The sequence below is a fragment of the Accipiter gentilis genome, chromosome 26 (assembly GCF_929443795.1).
Source record: "Accipiter gentilis chromosome 26, bAccGen1.1, whole genome shotgun sequence".
Lineage (NCBI taxonomy): Eukaryota > Metazoa > Chordata > Aves > Accipitriformes > Accipitridae > Astur > Astur gentilis.
Window position 1 is genome coordinate 17,256,476 of NC_064905.1, and position 20,363 is coordinate 17,276,838.

At 42.7% G+C, this 20,363-nt stretch overlaps 1 protein-coding gene across 1 annotated transcript in view; it reads left to right on the forward strand.

Annotated features, from left to right (window-relative positions):
• Positions 1-19,885, forward strand: part of ADAMTS2 (ADAM metallopeptidase with thrombospondin type 1 motif 2) — a 189,676-nt gene extending 169,791 nt beyond the window's left edge. The window contains exons 13-22 of the mRNA XM_049829624.1: positions 148-281; positions 1,109-1,232; positions 1,873-1,953; positions 3,400-3,563; positions 4,746-4,905; positions 5,584-5,716; positions 8,052-8,259; positions 9,123-9,252; positions 10,293-10,382; positions 14,730-19,885. Of these exons, the coding sequence (XP_049685581.1) occupies positions 148-281; positions 1,109-1,232; positions 1,873-1,953; positions 3,400-3,563; positions 4,746-4,905; positions 5,584-5,716; positions 8,052-8,259; positions 9,123-9,252; positions 10,293-10,382; positions 14,730-15,193 (1,688 nt within the window). The 3' untranslated portion in view covers positions 15,194-19,885. The remainder of the gene's footprint in view (positions 1-147; positions 282-1,108; positions 1,233-1,872; positions 1,954-3,399; positions 3,564-4,745; positions 4,906-5,583; positions 5,717-8,051; positions 8,260-9,122; positions 9,253-10,292; positions 10,383-14,729) is intronic.
• Positions 19,886-20,363: the final 478 nt, after the last annotated feature.

Genomic DNA, 20,363 nt, shown 5'->3' on the forward strand with positions numbered 1-20,363 from the left:
ATCAATGATTTATAGGGTACCGTATTGCATTCTGTGATGTACGCAAGGAAGAAGAGAGAGCCAACACTATTGAAAGTGCTGTTCGCAAAGTCAGCAACAAAACTGTTAGAGCTGAACACGCACAATTTGGGTCATTTTGTTTTTCAGCTAAGGAAAGGTGCCACCTGTATTGCGAATCAAAAGAAACAGGAGATGTGGTGTATATGAAAAGGATGGTACACGATGGGACCCGCTGCTCCTACAAAGATGCTTACAGCATCTGTGTGCGGGGAGACTGCTTGGTAAGCTTTTGATGGCTTGTTTCAGGCTTAGTATTGTGAAAACAATTAAAACGGTAGCTTGAGTGTTTCTCTCCAAGAATGACTATTTAAGTAAGTATAATAACGCTTTGGGCAATAAGGAGATTTCATTAGGATTATTGTCACAATATTATGTGTGATATTCACAGCTGCCATCACATTGCATGTGACTCAATTCCAACAGCACCTACCTACACAAGTAATATTTAATGCAGCATTTTAAAATGACTATTACAATTAGCTTTCAACAAAAGTTTTTCCTGCTGAGGTTTGGTGGGGGTAGAATGTACAATGAAATAGGAACATGCAGCAGCTTTCAAGGAAAGTGGTGTTAAGATATGGCTGATGTTCATTCTCTCTGTATTTGATCTATTGCTATTTTTAAAAAATCAATGACAGTTCCTCTAAGTTGGGATCTGCCGCAGGTCATCTGTCAACGGAATTAGAGGCTCTGACTTTGCGAAGCAGTGGTAGAGGTGCTTATCCTCACATAGATGCCTTGATTCTCCTGGAATTTACGCATCTGCTTTAAGATAAGCTGAGGCTTAAGAGCTTTTCCTTAATCGTGCTGCTTTCCTTCAGTAAGACCACCACTGTGAAGCATAATATAAAAATATAATCACCTGATTGACAGCTATTATAGGAACTGGAAGTATTAAAATCTGTTTAGATGCTGGTCTTCCGGGAAAATACTACAGTTTATACTTCTTTGCTGAAGCAGAAGTCTGGATTTTGATATCTGAAGAGAAGGCTTATTTGAATTGAAGCATGGATAAATAAGAATGACTGTTTTTCTCTTTTGTGCACAGAAAGTTGGGTGTGACAGGGTCATAGGTTCCACGAAGCAGGAAGATAAGTGTGGTGTTTGTGGAGGAGATAATTCTCACTGCAAAGTGGTGAAAGGAACATTTTCAAGAGTACCAAAGAAACAAGGTCAGTGTATCCAGTGTGTTTTGTCCTGGGGAATTCCGGGTATTTTTGTTTGATCTCTTCTGTTTCATGGAAAGTACCAGAGCAATCACAAATCATTTACAGCATCACTTGTTCTAGTAAACTCTCTGGACTTTACTTTGAGATGTGTCTAGAATTTGAAAATAAGAATTTTGTCCAGTGGTCAGTTAAGTCGGCTGACATCAGGGCCTGTGCATGCAGAGAGGAGGGCTTCAGCGCTCCGTGTTGGAGAGCTGTGGATTTATTTGTGCTGCTGATGTCACTCAGCTGCTCTGTCCGAGTCACTGGAGTGCTGCAATAATATGTCGTCATCATTCACTGTCAGACAGGAGCTTGCACGGTCTCTCTCTGTGGGTGCATATGGCACTCAAAGCCCATTTTAGTCTGAAGCGAAGTCTGTTGATGATACTTGAGGCATTTTTCTTCTGACCCAGAGCCCTTTGTCACTGTTATGTTCCACCACCTGACACAGAAATAGGGATGGGAATAATGCTGGATTAGGTTCAGCTTGCTGTAATACACGCTGCTTTTAGAAAATAAGATTTATTTAAAAGTCTAAGACAGACTCTTCCTCTTTGTAGCATACTAACCAGTTACTATCTTTTCAAATACTACAATAAAGGGCACGTTAAGATGTTTGAAATTCCTGTTGGTGCGAGACATTTACTTATACAGGAAACAGACGCCACCAGTCATAATCTCGGTAAGTATGTAACAAGTAGGAACATTTTCAGTCAGAATATTTTTTTCTGCTGTTTATTTTTGTCTCTGACAATGTGTTTGTGCATTTGTTTACCCATTATCCTCCCACACCACATACCTCCTTTAAGTATGTTAAATTAGGAAACTTATTTGGCAATTTGATTTCCCTGTGCTGTATTCCCTGGTGTCCTAGCCATTGCATTGGCATGTGCATGTGTAAAAGCTGCTGGAAGAGGAGCGGAATTACATTATGGGGTGCAATGCATTATCTTTGCGTGCATCTCTTGTAACGTGCTTCCCATCTACAGTCATTTCCCAGATACATCCAAATCCATTTCAGATTCTGCCCCATTGCTAACAGTATTGACGCAAGGCTGCCCGATCAATCCCGCAGCTTAGAAAGTAATTGAATCCGCTCCTCCCGGTGCCCTGTAATCAATGCGAAGCAGTGTCTAGTAGGCTGTTATTAATTGGAAGTAGATTCACAGCGAACGGCCCGGTAATTGTATCGTGAGTCATCCCAACTTCTCACCAGTGAATGCTTCCCTTGCTGCTTAGTGCAGCCTGGCCCCGAGGATCAGGAGAGCAATCACTTGCCGATTCAGACAAAGTTTTTCTTTCGGTGTGGGGTAAGCGATACGCAGGGGACACGAACAGCTTGCTGTCTGTCGAAGCCAGTGCTGAGGGAGCGGGATGCTCAAGTAGCTGCTCGAGAGAGACGGGAGTTAAAATCTGGTGTTAGATAACAAACAGTCTCTGCTGCTTCTAACGAGGAGAACAAATTTTCCACCTCAGGAGAAAACCAAGAGTCCTAATACAGAGGTGGCTGAAGTCTCTCCAGGTGAAGGATGGGGCAGCGATGACGGCTGAGCCAGAGGAATCGGGCGCCGTGTGCGATGGCAGGCGCCCGCAAAGCAGCAGGAGCTTAAGCAGGGCTGTGTCGGTGTCAGGTCTGGATCTGAGCAAGAGAATTAATACAGTTTCTAGCATCTCTCTCTCGCTGTGGGGACCCGCTGGGGGTTAGCCCAGTAGCCTGTCTCTCACGGAGCAGTAACAGCCCCCTGAGGTGCCTTACAACATGTGAAAGAGCTGAGTAGCCGTGGGACCCCCACCGGCTCTCAAATTGGCTCGGATTTGGCCAGTGGATTCAGAAGTTGTTAGTCAGGAGCAGGCAGACGGACGCACGCGGTGCAGTCGCGCTGGCCTCGTTTCTCTGGCAAGGCAGGCTATGAAAAGCAAAAAAAAGAGGATGATTGATGTTTCTGGAGCCGCACAGGAAAGCATTGGCAATTCAGTGAAACACCTGAAAAAGTCTTTCCAAACCTGTGAGGGAACAGAGGGAAAATGCACGCTGGCCTTTTTTGCTTCTTCCACTGGGACAAGAGCAGAACAAAACTCGAGATGAGAAGCAAACCTCTCCTATTCACTTTTCTTGTGTTGTTCCTAGCAATTAAAAATCGTGAAACGGGGAAATTCATTCTGAGCGAAGACAACTATGTGCCAGACTCTAAAGTATTTATTGACATGGGTGTGGAGTGGGAATATCGGAATGACGATGATAGAGAAACTGTGCAGACCATGGGGCCACTGCGTAATGGAATAGTTATTCTGGTAAGTCAAATGAAAACCATCTTCCATGGAACACAGTGTCAGGGTTACAGAGCCATAATGTGCTATAATGTATTTTAGATTCCTCTTGTGAGTTACAAGAAGACATCTGCTTCAATTATAAGACAATAGAAGATGTATTTTAATTCCTTTCTCCTAATTCATTGCTCTGTACAAGAGTTGTTATAACTCAGGGTTATATGTTGAGCAGCCAGCTCTCCTGATTATTTCCCGTGGATGGCCTAGAAAATGGCCACTGTGTAAAGACCCTCCAGCTTGCTTATCATATCTGACGTGAGCATTAGTTAAAAAAAAGGTCAAAATGGTTTTTATCAGATAGACCTAATAGCTCCTCCTCCCAGGCATGTTTTGAAACTGTATCCTGCAAAGGCAGATGCCGGATTCTTGTGCTTCCAGGCTCACTTTGTCAGGGCACAGCCAGTTCTGCAGTTCCCAAACCCACCCGACTATATTCTTTTTTCATTGCAAACCAGCAAATAATAGACTACAATAAGTAGGGGTAGGTTGATTCAGAATCCCTCTGAAAGCAGCTGTAATGTGTTGACATACACCAGCTGAATGTCAAAGGAGGAATAAATATTATGTTTTCAAAGGACCAATATTTTGCACTTCATTCACGTTGAATTCCATTTTCTTGCATTTGTCTTAGTGCAGTGTGGTAGCAAAAAGTCTTTCTAAGTAGTTTGTATTTCTGTCAGGGTGAAGTAAGAAGCTTCACAGAATTCCCAGGATTATCGTAAGAATATTTGTATTTTATCAGAAATAGAAGCAATTTTCTTCACTGCTTTCAGTTTTCTGTGCATTTGAATTTTCCTTGTCTTTTAGTGGAACTATCCATTATCATTTTAGTACAACATTTCCTTCCTTTGTGATGGGATGTGGAAAAAATTTAGTATCATGAAGTCAGTCCAATGCTGGCAAGAAAAATCAGTCTAAATCAACAACAGTCTTTCTTAATATGCAGTTTAGAAACTCTGTGTCATAAGGATAGAGATACTTTTTCATCAGGGAAAAAAAAACGTGTTGAGTGCAGCTAAAAGGTTTAAATCTCTCCGGGAGTGTTTTTATATCTGAGCCATGATGATTGCTATTTCACGTCATCTCACATAGCTTCTGATATCAGTCTTTCATATCTTTTTTCCCTACATCTGTTCTGCTTACTAGGTGATTCCTCATGGTGGTGCCAAGATATCTTTGACTTACAAGTACATGATCCATGAAGATTCCTTGAATGTAGATAACAATAATGTTTTGGAAGAGGACTCGGTGTCATATGAATGGGCTTTGAAGAAATGGTCCCAGTGTTCCAAACCTTGCGGAGGAGGTAAAAACAAAACCCCAGAGCATTCAAAATTGATTAAGAGAAAACTGAAAGAATGAACACCACATGTGGAATTCATTGCCACAAGACATTAGGGAGACCGAGAGTATGGAAGGGTTTTATTTAAGTTAAGAAATAGATAAATAAATAGTGAATGGAGTTAAAAATCTGACTTAAACGGTTTGGGGGGCAGATCTGGGGTGGCTCATTTCTGTTTATGAAACTGAAAAATTGTACAAATGTGCAAGATTTGGATGAGGGTCTCCAAGCTGCGGGGATGCCAAACCTCAAGGTGCCACAGGGCAGCCCTTAGTAAATCTGCATCCCGTGGACCTTGCAGTGTAAGACCCCCGCTTTTGAGGCCAGATGTATATACCCTGATGCTGTTCACCAGGCTGACGGTCAGGTTGCGGCACCGTGGCTGTGCAGGTTAGCAGAAAGTTCTTGAAACGCTAGATGGTTTTCTCATTATAGCCTGTAGTGAAAAGTAAAGGGATGAGCGATTCTGGGTGCTAAATCGACATGAATACGTGTTTATTCGGTGCAACTTACAGTTCCTTTTGTAGTCTGTTCACCTGTAGTTCCAACTGCAACCTTTGACAGCGTACGTGCATTTTGTTTTCGAACAAGTCCTGTGTAAGCTCTGCCAGTACTGAAAATAAGAGCAGTGTCTTTCTTCAGGCTACCAATTCACAAAATACGGCTGCCGGAGGAAGACAGACCACAAGATGGTTCATCGGAGTTACTGCGAGTTGATTCAAAAGCCCAAGCCCATTCGCAGGGTGTGCAATCTCCAGGAGTGCTCCCAGCCCATGTAAGCATCACTGCCCGGCGGCGATAGCCGTTGTGCCCAGCTGGCGCTTGTCACTCGAAAGAAGGTGACTTAAGCTTGATCTCTGCTTTTCCGACTTGATACGTGGCTGCTTGAGCTTGGGGGCTCTTAAGTACCTCTGTGCATCGTTGCAGAGACGCAGGACTGTGAGGATGTGGTGCTATATTCTGCTTGTAGACGTACGATTTCTGGGACTGCTGGTTCCTATTACTTTTGAAATAATTTGGATTAGAAAAGAAGTGCTGTCTTGATCCAGACATTTGTGTTCAGGCCATCTTGAGGTAATAAAAAATAGACATAAATTCAATTTGTACCAGTTGATTTTACACAACTGTGTAAAACAACTGTAAGAACAAACTGACAGAGTGCTACATAAGAAAACCAGTGTCACACAGCCTCTCAAATCCAAATCTTCCTAAAGTTCACAGCATAATTTTTGACATTTAAACACAGGGGAAAATACTTGACCTGTTAGATTTCTCTGGCTGCCCTTGTACAGCACGGTATGCCTGTTGGACCGTCATTTTTGCTATACTTAGTCAAGTGTTAGAAATATTTTAATTCACATTTTACAGGTGCTTTTTTTGACTGGTAGCAGGTTACTCCTGCCACATGTAGGACTCATACATTCCATGTGTTGCTACTGCAACAAGAAAGGAGTATGTTGATCCCAGCTTTTATCTCTGGGGACCAAGTCTAGATTCCAGGAAGCACAGAAAATAAGTAGAACATACCACACAGTATTTCCTAACTTCCTTTCAAAAAAGAATTGAAAGAGAGAAAAGTCAAGAAACTGTGCCCCATAAACTCAGCATGGGTCAGGGTTTAACATTTATTTATTGGAAAACTGAAGTAATGACCTAAGTGTATCTCAGGCACTCTGGAAAGGACTGTATTCTTCTTTCAGCTGCAAATATAATTGGACCCAGGTACCACAAAAACTCAATAGGATCTTAAATTGTACTTGGATTCCTGAATGTTTCAGTCACCTCTGTTTCCATAGAGTGGTGTCGGAGCATTTTGCACTTGTATATAGGAGAGGCAATTATTTAAAGACTTTATGAAGCTCTGTGACACCCACTACGCTAATATGCTGCTTCTTCACTGCTGGGAAAAAATCATCTTTGTCTCAGAAATCACCTTAGGATTCATGGCTGTGTGCTCCACAGCGCTCGCCTTCCTCCACAGCTGTGTAATTTCAATAGGCTACAAAGAGAAGTTGGGTGAAACTACCACTTTACTTTTTAACTCAAGTGTTTTCTTGACTATTTCTAAACCCAGGACTTTATGAGTACGTTAGGACAATTGCTTCAAACTCAGGATATTTCTTCAAACTATATGTATTTTTTGGTTAAGTTTATCCCATGAATACTGTTTACATTGAAAAATACTTCCTTCTCGCAGACCTCTGCATTCTGTAAATATTTATAGACTGCTGTATTATCTTTACGTACTTGATTATAACTGAGCTTTCAGTAGTTTACATAAATTTCCTCTGGTCCTGTCTGTCCTTGTCGCTCTTCTCTAAGTTCCTTACAATTTGTACCTGTAATTCTAGACCCAGTTTGGCTGATCAGCGAAGTTTTCAACTACGCCACATTACAAACCATAGGTTTCATTTTTCAGTGGCCAAACTGATTTATGCATTATGAACTCAGACCTTCTGATTTTCAGTGGAGTCTTACCTTCCCCCAAACCAAACATTTATGGTGCTGAGGACCCCAGTTTGCCCAAGCTCAGCACACACGGCACTGACGGTGTAGGTGGGTTTGCTGATGCTTCAGCAGATGGTGCCTAGCACGGCCAGGGATGTGGTCCATGGAGTATCCAGATATGGGCTGCATTTCTAGCCCAGATGTTTTGGATTCACTCCTGTGGGAACCAGCTGTGGGGACGGCTGTTGCATGCTACATGATGAGACAAGGCACAACTCATACACCAAGACCTGGGAAGCTCAGCAGCACCCTTGGGTGGCTGCTTTTGACATAAAACCAACCATATTTTTATGTGCAGTCTTGGAAGGGCCAGCTTAAAAGCAAAGCAAATGAAGCAAAGTCAGAATAACGCTTATCTCAGAGATAATGAGAAAGAGTAATTTTAAAGATCTGGGTCTTATTACTGATTTTTCAGGGGCATGGTCAAATTACCCTTGCTGTAGCTGCTTGTGGTTTTTCATATCTTCTTTTTCTGTATCAGAGCTAGTGTTAACATCCTGTTAAACCTGAGTTGAAGAGTTACAGTTCAACAGACGGTTTGAACTCACCTGATTTAGGAGAGAGACAATTTTACTCAACTTACTCTCTTTTCACTAACCCAGATGGGTTACAGGAGAGTGGGAGCCTTGCAGCAAAAGTTGTGGGAAAACAGGATATCAAGTACGATCTGTCCGCTGTATCCAACCCCTACACGATAATACAAATCGGTCTGTTCATACCAAGTACTGCAACAACGACCGTCCAGAAGGCAGGAGGCCTTGCAACCGGGAGCTTTGCCCAGCGCAGTGGAGAATAGGACCCTGGTCACAGGTCAGTCTCTCTCTGGAGGTCTCAAGCAACTAATTTCTTATAATGCAGGGGAGAAAAAATCTTGGCGTTTGTTCCATGCTGTCTATTTGAATGCATTGACACAATAAACTAATACCTACACAGAGGGTGTGTGGCTTCCACTGCTACTAATGCCACAGAAAGTGAGTTAGATGGAGAGGTGATGGTAGTGAAACAGCCAGTAAAGCCATCCTGCAGGGATGCTGGATGATCCAGACCCCACAAGCCACCCACATAAGATGGCAGCATCAGGAAAGCTGACTTCTACCTGCTCTTTATTCTGCTCACAGTCATTTACCTGTTGACTTAAGCTGAGAGAAGGGCAATTAGTTCTTTTATCACTGCTTTATTTTCTTTCAAGTAAAGAAGACTAAAGTTGTCAGACACTGTGAAGGAAGTTAGGTGCCAACACTCATGGAGATGCAGAGGTGCGAGCATGTTCGATGTAAAGGCCTTCAGCAGATTTAGCTACTCAGTCTTGTAAGGTTCTATCACCAAGCTACAGGACAGAGTTTTTCACCTAGTTTCCTAAGGAAACTCAGTGCACCTATTCATGGAGCAACTTCCATTCTACCTTTTCTGTTTGCCGTTGCTGTGGGCAAAACAGGATTCGGTGACTCCCATAAGACGTGTCAAGAGCTCAGACCATAAGCTCTTTCTTGGAGTGTTTTACAGTTGCTGGTATACCACAAAAAGCAGTGGTTCTCCCTCTTGCTTAGTTACTGTAGGTACTGCGGTGGTTCAAATAATGTACTCTGTCGGCTCAAATCAAGGGCAGTAGTTTAAAAACTAATCCATTGTTTCCAAAGGGTGACTTGGCGTCTAACTGGTGCATCTCCTTTCAGTGCTCTGTCAGCTGTGGCAACGGCACACAGGATCGCCCGGTCCTGTGCCGGACCAGGGACAACGCTATCGGCCTTTGTAAAGAAAATAAACCAGAGACTGTAAGGATTTGCAGACTACCTCCATGTCCAAGTAAGTGCTTGTCTTCTCTAGCATATATTACCTGCTGAAAAAATTATATTGATTGCATTTGTTTGAAAAGCCTTCATCAAATTTATACTTGTGTGCTATGTCTGCCTGGGGTGGCAGTTCTCCATAGCCCTGGTTTTGAGCAGACTTGCCAAATCCAGAGCTGTTACGTGGCCGATGGCCTTCTTGGGCGCACGGTTATTTTCTTCTCACCGTGGGGAGCGCCACGTGCCCCAGTGCAGCGTAAGAGGCTGGGGCAGACCTCAGCACGGTGGTGATGGCTGGATCCGGCCAGCAGGCAGCAGCTGCCCTGGGTGAGAAGCAGCGCCCGAGGCCGGCTCTGCGCCCCCGAGACGTGCTGGGCTTGGCAGGGGGCTGCTGGGTTGTGGCTAATCAAGGGCATCACGTACCAAGATGCCTCTTTGCTTTCCCCGTCTCCAGCGACAGTTCCAGGCTGCTTTTCCGTTCTGGCAAGCACAAGTTATATTCAGGGGTTATCCAACTCAATTTTATTAAGCTATAATGAATTTATGCCTACTTAATCCAGGACACTAATGCCTTTATCCCTGTTAGCTTTTCAGCCGTTTGCAAATGATATTTGTGAGATCATTTTACATATTCCTATTATTAAGTAATTCATATTTTTCTTTTATTCCTGATGTATTTCTCAGGGTAGCTTTTGATTCCTAATTAATTAGAACCAAGCTGTCAATTATGGTCTCCAATACAAAGATTTTAAAGAGGCAGTGTAACTAAACCAGACTGGATGAATCCTAGGACATACTTATTGCTGCTGTGAGAAGTACTGCTAGAGAACTGGCCTTCAGGCTGTCTTCAGTGGTGGTTGTCAAGTGCTGGGCACAAGCTGTAGCAAAGTGGCAAAACAGCACCCTCTGCCCAAAACTAGACAGCCTGGTCATAATCCTTCCCCAGGCTCCGTCACCATCGGAGCCCGCTCACTCTCCTAGCTTACCCACTTCTGACAGGTCAACTATTTAATGCTAACGTATGTTGTGTTACATCTTTTTTCTCCTCTGTTCAAGGAAACGTTTCTGATCCTTCCAAGAAAACCTACATGATACAATGGCTGTCAAGACCTGATCCAGACTACCCCATCCAGAAAATATCTTCAAGTAAAAGACCCATTTATAACTCTGCCTTTGCCCTTAAATGCATGCCACATCGAATGTGGACTTTGCCTTTTGCTCTCTTCTTCTCTCTATGCGGAAAGTTCCCTTGACTTTGCCAAGTTTAAATCTTGGGCTGAATCTTTTTTTCACACCAGGCACTTGGTGCTCGGTGTCTTTCTTCTCTGGAGCTTGCGTAGCACTGGTGGTGGAGGTCTTGAAGTGTTGGATGTGTGAAGTTGGATCTCCACAGTATGTTGCAGTCCTCTGAAAGGGAGCTGGGATCGGTTTGCTTGTTGCTTGGTGATGGTGAAAAAAGGCTCTTACTGGTTCATGATGTTCAGTTTGATAGCAAAACTGAGAACTTATTGTGAATGTGATCACATCACAATAATGACACCTTGTAGTGCTGAAGTTCTCCTTTATCTAAAAACCCTAAATCTCATTACTCTCTAGTTTCAGTTCGCTGACAGGGTAGTCTGATGAGTGAAAGAATTTTTTCATTCCATTTTCCTTTGCGGTGCCATTGCTTTACTCACCCTTGCTGCTCATTTTTTTATTCCTGACCCTCACATTCACGTTTGGAACCCGTGGAGGGCTCACTGGGAAGCAGAAGCTCAGTTTCTGTCGGTATTTTCAATGCTGCTATGACGCTGTCTGCTCTTGCCAAACTCCTGGTGGTGGTTTGAAATATTTTTCCTTGAGAAAAGCTGCATTCATTTTTCCCGTCGCACAATTTTTGCCAGTTTTGCGTACTTTCACTTTAGAAACAAAACCGAAGCAGAACAGGCACGGTCCATGTTGAAGGTTGCGTGGTGGTGTTTTTCTTAACCTGGCGGAGGCAATATGATGTTTTCATCGACTACGATGTCTCCAGCTGCTCAGCACGGAGCTGTTTATAGTCATTACATCTTTGGTCTTTTTTCACCATGTGCATGTCTGACTTGACTGGTACGGTTGTATGTGTGCGTGTGTGTGTATGCTCTATAGATGTGTCAACTGGCAAACATAACAGTGTGAACTACTACAGAATTACCTCAATTTTTATTGCTTTTTTTGCTTAGAAGAAGAATTTTAGAAAAATGCCTTAATGTTGAAATGTAAATGGCATTAATTTACCAGATCCAGCTTTAAATATAAACAGTACACTGGTACCTTGAGTTAATCTTCATATGGAGTGTTTTTACTTGAATGATAACTATTAGAAGGCAGTAAATTTAATCCGAGGTTAATTTGCACAGTGCATATCCATATCTTCATCAAGACAGGATTGTGACCTGACTTACTGAAATTTAACCGGCATTCTTGCTTCACCTTCTGTGTTTGTGTGGAAGATTTGGAATTCACAAGTCATAAACCTGTTTGTGACAGTCAGTACCAATAGTAGAAGCGTATCAACTTTAAAAACGCAGTCTTGGAGCAAATTACTACCTTATTGCATTGATCATATTCTTTGGAAAAGTGGCATTTTTGAATCTTTGGGTCGTCAACAGTGTAGCACTTCAAACTTGTCATTATCATGTGATCACATATTTAAATTTTGCTGTTAATATGATAATTTCCTGAAACATGTTAACAATTTACATGACAAGGTGAAAAAGCAAAGACACGTATCCGGCACTGAATACTGTTATGTAAAATAATTGGTGTTTAACTGTATAAATATATTCATGACTGTTACCTTTAAATAGACAATGTTTAGTGATGTTTCAAGAGATGGGTGGCTATAGAGAATGGTGCAATAAGGTATCTGGGCATTGTGCACTATGTCTATATGCACTTTGGTTTATCAGGGATATTTTATTAGTGTTTTGTATGTATTTAACATAATATTAAAGATGTGCCAATTCAGTTTGCTTTTCAATATTTTTTTATGAGACTAATGTGTACCAAAGTGACTGTGAAACTGATTTATTTTTTTCTTACTGATGTTTTGAAGATATACTTCCAGTCTGTCATGCATACTGCAAGTAAAAATAAATAAAAGTTCAGCAAATCTGGATATTTTGGTTTGGATAGAGGATAAAAATTTCATTCTGACATTCATAAGTTACAGAGTTTATTTATATAACTTATCAGATGTCACGAAATATACTACATAATGCGTTTTTATTTTCATGTATTTTTAAGCTTGACATTACGTATTTTTGATAGGAAAAAAAGGCATTTTTCTAAAGGTGCTTTTAGTGATTCTTACAAAGCCAAGAACCAGATCTGCCTTGTTGAAACTACATTTAAATGTTCTATCTGTTGGCTTTTATTTTGCAAGCCATTTGGAGAAGCTTGCATTAAGGTCATGCAACACAAGGCAAGATGTTCAAAGGGGACTCTACGTGGTATGTAAAAATACATATAAAGCTGTATGGGCACATGCAGTCCTTCGTATAGAGTTATGCATGCAGATATGAACAGTTCCAGCTCTTAAAGACTGGTTTGAAAATGTCTCCAAAACCAAGGTACTATTCTTAGGTTCCTAAGGAAGGAGTTGTTCTTTATTTCCAGCAGTATCTCAGTTTAGCATTTGAAAAATATGAAAATGAATTGACACATTTGAAAATAGGAACAAGAATTTTGCTTTTCGGCAACAAATGCAACAGTCGGGGCATAAATACAACGCAAGGAAGGTGTTTCCACTTCCTCAGCCAGTACTAGCATTTTAGAGCAGCAGCGAAAGTTATGAGTTTATTTTAGACTGATATGTTTGCCAATTAAACACCTATAATGCCCTATTGTGTTAACTGAGGATGAGTGAAGAGGCGACACCTAGGCTTCCTGAGTTCACTTGGTATCTCTGAATCTGCTCTGGTTCTCTACTTTGCTGTAAGGTTGCTGACAGGGTAAGTCAGTGTTCATAGCAGGATGGTGAAATAGGAGCTCCGGTAACGCGCCGACTTGAGCACGCTGTCTGCTGTCGGGTACGCTCTAAATGAAGGCGAGTAATTGGCGTTACTCATCCTTTACTGTAAGAGTAGGTGGAAATGTAGTAAGAGCAGGGAGAGAGGCAGAAGTGATTTCATCTCTGTCTCGGCACTCTGGTCACAGAAAATGTTTTGTTACCGATTATGCCAAGTATTGGTCAGTCTGCCTTTCTCCTCAGCCCTCGCCTTTCCTACAAGCCCTCTGACTCCTCTTTCTTTCAGCATGGGCTGCGTGTTGGGATTTTTCCTGGTAGTTGCTGGCTCCATCACTTCAGCCTGGAGGCGCAGGAGCTGTAGAGTCCGTGTGCGTAGGACAGAGGACAGGCAGCTTTCTCTCCAAGGAGCCTGCTAACTCCTCACCATCCATCTGCCCCCAATTCATACGGTCCTCTACCTCCTCTGAGCAGAAATCACAAGGGCCTGAGTAATCTCTGAGTAGCCTTCTGTTTATGTTTCTCAGAGTGTAATACCATTTGACTAGTTCACCTTTAATGCCTTAGCCTGCATTTTTCCACCTGTATTTCAGCAAGATCAGGTTCTGCTGTAACACCTTTGTTATAGTGCAGATTGTCACAACAGCTATCATCGGCAGCTTGAAACCTATCAGTTATCGTTCTTTCTCTTTTATTGCAGTTTTCCAGTCAGTGACACAAAAATCGGGACTTGTTACTGAGACTCCCAGTCATTAATGGACTGGCTTGACTCCATCACACCGGAGTTTGTCATTCTGAAAATATCAGCTCCCTTCTAGGAGGGGGAGAAAAGCCTTACGCTAAATGCACCACTTCTCTCTCAAGCAAGGGACATGCTCAGGCAGTGCTGGTGTTTTCAGACTAGAGGTACCTGGCAAAAATACCATTCCAACGGGTGACTCAGATTAATTCTGAGAGTTACACGGTACACATCGAAATCAGAGTTGACTTTCTTGAGACAGTCCAGATAAATATAAATTACCCCTGACTGTGGTTAGTCACTGTTAGATCGCAGAAAAGCATTAAAAGGAGTGAAGAGGGGAGAAAGAGATTTCTCAGTATAAACCTTGATGACTTTCTGGGGGTTTAATGTAGCTTTAGCAACAACACAGTACTATCAGTGTGGTTTGAGCTCTAAGCCAAGGCAGGAATGCAATTCATTGTGGCTGCGTGGTCCTCAGGGTAGCACTTCCAGAATGTGAAGCCAAAAATTAGAGTGTTATGGTCTATAGCGTGGATGGGGCTGGTACAAACGGCTCAGATCAGCTTTTGCATCCCTTGAAGCGAGTTGAATTTTAGGTTTAATATTAAGCCTGCTTCTGCTTATAGAAGGCTCATTTGCCAGTTTTCCATCCCACTTTAAATACCAAACCCTCTGCCCACTGCCAAAGCTTCAGCTGTGTTTCTTTTTCTGATTAATGTGAAGATGCTCTTTATTTATCTGTTCCCTTTTTCTCTTTCAGAAGATCATTGTCAAGGAGACAAGTCAATGTTTTGTCGCATGGAAGTTCTCTCTCGTTACTGCTCGATTCCCGGTTACAATAAGCTGTGTTGCAAGTCCTGTAATATGTACAGCAACATAACAGAGGACGACAATGTAACCGATTCTAACGTAAATAAGAATAATGTCATTGAGGAGGAGCTCCTGACAACCCTCAGCCCTCCCGTAGGAGCGTCCACCACACAGTCTGCCACCAGCCCTCCTCTTGTTTCCAAAACACGTGCACCTCCTTCCAATGCAACTGAGGAGCACCCAGAAATCAATGCAGTGGATGTTCCCTATAAAATCGATGGGTTGGATAATGAAGTATCACAGCACAACATCATTACGCGGAGGAGGATACCTTATGAAAGGACAAGGAATCAAAGAATTCAGGAGCTGATTGCTGAGAAAAGGAAAAAAGAGACTCTTAGGAAAATAAACTAAAATGGAAATATGGCACAAACAACATTTTTCTCTTATAGAGATGTTACCAACATCATAGTATTGCCCATATCGTAGAGACTAAAAATGGGGAAAAAAATCAAAGTGGTGCTATGGCAGAGATGCCAAATTCTAAGGCCTACTATAAATGGAAATGACAGATTGTTTCATAAGTGCTAATCTGAACACTTTGACGGCTAGGTTTACAGGGTATGGTAGAGTATTAGTGCAATATCATTACAGCGTTTCACTGAATCCAAACAAACCGTAATACCTAGGCCAGGTTAGCAGGTTTCTTGTTTATGGGCTCTTTTAACTCTTCTATGCCTGTGTAAAACTGCTTGGGAATAGTAATGGGAGTTACACTTGGGATGGAGGAAAACAGTCACGAGACATAACAAATCCCTTTAATGCGGACAAGCAGGTGGTCAGGAATCCTGTGATGCTTCTGTGCATTGCGTAAACCCGGGCACTAACTCAGCCCCCGGTTCAGGAAGGTACTTAGGGACATGCCAGGCGAAGCTCCGCTGACTTTGGTAGAGCTGCTCCTGTGGTTACAGCTAGGCATGTGCTTACATAGCTTTCTTAACCGGGACCGCATAAGAAAATATCTAGAAAATTCTCTAGCCATGTATTTATGTGTAAATTAAAAACTGGCAAACAGTAGCTTACATATTTCCATAAGTGATTTCAAAGGATTCTCCTAAATTTTTGAATACGTGCAAGACATTTAGTAGGGTAGATCCGGCCAACTTGGACTGACAACATCCTAGTCTTTCTGTTTACAATTATCCGTGGTTTTGATAGTCTTAAAGTTCCTATAATGCAACAGCCTCAGTGATCTTTTTTTGGTTGGTGCTTTTTTTATTGGTCTGGTTTTTTTTTTCTACCCACATACTGTTTTACTTAAAGAGGACTGGATTCTTGTTGCCTTTTCTTTGGTGCTTTGTTAAGAAAACATTTTTTTTTTCTCCCATAGGATGAGGTTATTTTGGAGGAAATAATTTTGTATTATCTTCCTTTCCTTAGGACAGCTTTATTGGTGCAGAAGTGAACAAGTGAATTGTTTGCTGTGCCCTTACATATACACGTACATACACACACACACGTGTACTCACAGTACCAGGTCTGCTAGAAACTTTAAGATGTGTAACCTGACAACCCTTTGAGTACTTCCTTACCCCTCAGGGTCATCATGGTTTTCATAGGTCATTTTGAATTCCTGGTTGGAGAGCAGAAGATGAATCCAGCTTGGCTCTAACACCGCAGAGATGTGCACTGGTTCCTGCTGCGGGTGGCATCTGAGCAGTTTTGCTCCTCTCTCCTGGCTTGGACTCTTCCATTTGTTTCCTCTTTGCTGGTAAACCCCCTGCAGAGCCCAGGACTTCCCTGAAATCCTCCTTTTACCACTAGGTGGGTCTGCTGGCTCCTAGCTCAGATTTTCCAGTCTGAGAGTAAGATCTCATCGTCCAGCCTGAACTGGTCTTAGTTTGAAGCAGTGCCGGTAAGAAGCCTGTCTATACAGCCACATAGTTATTGGAAATGTGCTGAGTTTCCAGCAATGTGGAAGCTCTTCTGTGGCCCAGCTGCTGGCAAAGAGCTTCAGAAGCACTGCAAGGTGAACAACATGTGGCTTCCTGCAACCCTGCCTTCTGCCCCGACCACCACGGCTGGATGAGCTCCCCAGTCTCCTCTTCCAAACAAGCCAGTCCTCCTGGAAAGGATGCGAGAGCCCGCAGGAACAGCAGTCCTCGCAGCGCCGAGGTGTTGAACTGTTCTCGCCTGAACTGTGTCCAGAAAACTGTGAAGGACAGGACCTGGTTTAAGAAAAATACTTCACGGAGATACTAGCGAAGGCACAGAAGGAATGTTTTCAGCTGATGGCATCAAGCATCCCTTCTTACAGAGGACCGGGGTGATACACTTGGGTGAGTGTTTAGGAGCAGCTCAGTACAGGGATGGTTGTTACGCTGAAGACCCTGAAGCCCAGGGAGCAGAACGGGCCTGGTAAAAGTCCAGAGCACTGGGAAACATCTGGGCCAAGCAGACGTGGCTGCAGATGTGAAAGCAGCAGCCAGCGCAAGCAACAAAATAATCTGTTCTGGTTTTGAAAAGTAAAGCCAAAGCGCCACAGTTTGGCAGCATTGAGCAGCGGTTGGCTGGGGCAGTGGCAGGAATCTCACCTCAGACTTAAACTCATGAGACACTAAGCATTTTCCTGCAGTTGAAGGTTGCTTATCTTTAGTTGTCCGCGTGGTAGCCTTCGCTCATCCCAGCCCTGCTCCGTGGTCTGCCTGCCATTACAGAGCAACGACGCACGGACAAGCCCGGCGCTGGCCCCAGGAGCCTTGTGCCAAGGGATTTGTGGTTGCCTACAGACAGGAGAAGTTTTAGTAACAGCGTAGGGTCAGGTCACATCTGTGCAAAACAGAGCAATGTAGTAATGGGCACTGAAAGGAAAAAAAAAACCACCATGCTATTTATAAGCAAGGAAGACGTGTCTGCAACAACGTCATTCCAGCTGCTGTGCCATGTGAGAGACAAGCTGTAGCTGGGCTCCCAGCCTGTAGACATAGTGAGTATTTCTTGCCTTCCACATTTCCTTTACACAGATGTGGTTTGTGTAAAACTCATCTTTTCCCCTTCAAGTTACTATCCTGCTTTTAGCGCCGTGGACAGTAAAAATAAACCACAACCCCCAGCTTTTTCATAGCCTAGAAGCACATCCAAGCATATGATAAACTTAGGAAAAACCCTCACAAACCCAAGGGTAGAGAGGGGTTGGGGCTTGAAGTTACGCAGGTGGGGAGGCAGAAATTTGCTACCTGGATGGTACCAGCCTTGTTCTCTGAGACTTTGTGGAGACCCATTTCTCTGACCTCCAGAAGCCTGAGATAACCCATCTAATAGCTTCTGTTCTTCCTTAGCTTCTGGAATAGGCTTAGTCAACCAGATAATGTGAAGAAATGCCACAGGAGGAGGTGCCCACAGCTCAAATGCTGTCTTACAAGTAGCATCTTCTGGCCAAAGGACTTCTAAGTTGCGTCCCAATAGCAAGTGGGGCAGGAATTCATTTGGTGCAACTTCAAGTGACCTTTCTGCAAACGGCACGAGGAAAGGCCCGTTCCTGTGGGGTGACCCAACGTTTCAAATGGACTAGGCGGTTCTGTGCTGAGCATTTCCAGCTGCGTCTTCCAGCAGCCAGCACTGCTGTAGGTTGGGCAAGGTCAATTCGCCGGGGTTCGCTCGCTCACACGCAGCATGGACACCCTGGCTGAACTTGCAAGGCTGGTTGGAAGTTCAGAAACTTGACCTCTTTGTTCTTTCTCTAGAGTGAGTCAGTTCGCAATCAAACAAACCAAAAGCACTCTTCCAGATAGGGTGGAACCTTCTGCTGCATCTTGGAGCGTGAGCAGCCTCCCAGAAGGCTGGTATGGTGCTACGCTAGGTCTGGTGTTCACTGGGGACCAGAGGCAATGCCTGGTGGCATCTGCATTTGGGAAGGGCTTGCTCCCTTCTCAGTCTCACCTTTTTGGAGACTTAATTTGATTTATTTCTCGCTGGCTTTAATTCAACTGAATATTTCTCTAGCGGTTATTTGGGGAACACTGAAATGATATTTGAAGGAGCAGCTTCAGTCTCGATTGCTCAAGACAGTGAGACGCTGATGGACACAGCCTGGTCCATCTCCTTATGGAGCAGAGCCACCAGCTCCCTTCTCTTTACAGTCTGGCTGTATGAGAGAAAAAAAAAGTCTCTTCAGACCAGGGAAGATGGTTTCTTTTCAAGCTGGCATGAATTTTTCAGAAGGTGGGTTTTTTCAGCAGTTCCCATTAAGGTCGTTTCCTAAGAATATGTACCTCACTTCTACTGGAAAACACAGAGCCGAGCTCTATTGATTAAGAAAAAAAGCAGCCCAAGGCAATAGGTGGGGTTTTGCTCTCAGCTGATCTTTGTTCCATGTCATGCAGTGGAAATTTTGGTCATTTTTTGGTTGGTTGAACTTTTGACAACTGTTTCCTCTTTTCTACAATGCTGTAATTGGGCAAGAGCATTACCGTAGTGTGTCTTCTGTAACCGTTTTGCTGTTGCCCAGGTATTGCATTTTGAGATGTAATGAGCAGAGTGGTATTTTAATGTAACCTAATCCTCAGAAACTAAAGCAGATTTATAAGAAAATATATTCCTGCAGAGACCATCTCAGAGTTCTGAGAGCTAAAGCAATGTGCTCCCATTAATCAACGCATTTTATGATTTAACCATGCAAGTACACAGCTTTCTAAATTGCCATTTTTCTGTTGGTCTAAACTTAAAATCCAAGTGACAGCCCCTCATGAAAAAAAAAAAAGATCCCAAACCAATTCTGGTTCCTTTGGCTCTAATCTACTGCCATTTTTTTCACCAACATTCCTTTAAAAATTTCCGTAATGTATTATGAATGCATCACTTTTTATATTCATATAGCCATTCAGTATTTAGAGTCTCACAACATCTCCATAGAATGCTTTCAGATATTTTGAGAATTCTAGAAATGGTGCTTTACCAGTACTCAAAGGGTTTTATGTTTTATTTTATTACGTAATGCATTTAATGTCTTATTTACTCACCTACAATGCACAGTATTAGCTATGTTCATCTGAATATCTATATGCAACTTCCATTCACTTACATATGCCTTAACAGAAATTGCAATAAATAGCCATTTCTTGTATATTAAAAATGTATATACAAATTAGAATCTTTAATTTTATAATTTATTAAATTCAAATGTCTGTGTTCTTTTGCAAAGCGTTTGACTTTTCCCTGTGCTTTTTTCACTGAAGTAATGCTATGCAGAGATGCTGGGGCAGGAAGAACCAGCATCTTCAGACTCAAAACCAACTTCTAAAACTTTATCTTAATGAAGTGGGATTGGGAGACACTTGCTGCCAAAGTCCTACATCCTTGTTACAACATCTGTTATCCAAGGCCAAATACCATGAAGTCACTGACCAAAACCTCAGTTGATAACTGCACAGAAATTAATCAAACTCACTTAAACCTGCTTGAGGCTCTCAGCCTTTACATTCAGCTGAAATCCATCCTGGTCCATGTATCATCACCTCCTTAAAAGGCTCAGTTATTAGGGCTTCTATTCAGGGCTGATGAGCAAATTTCACTTGGCATGTCCTAG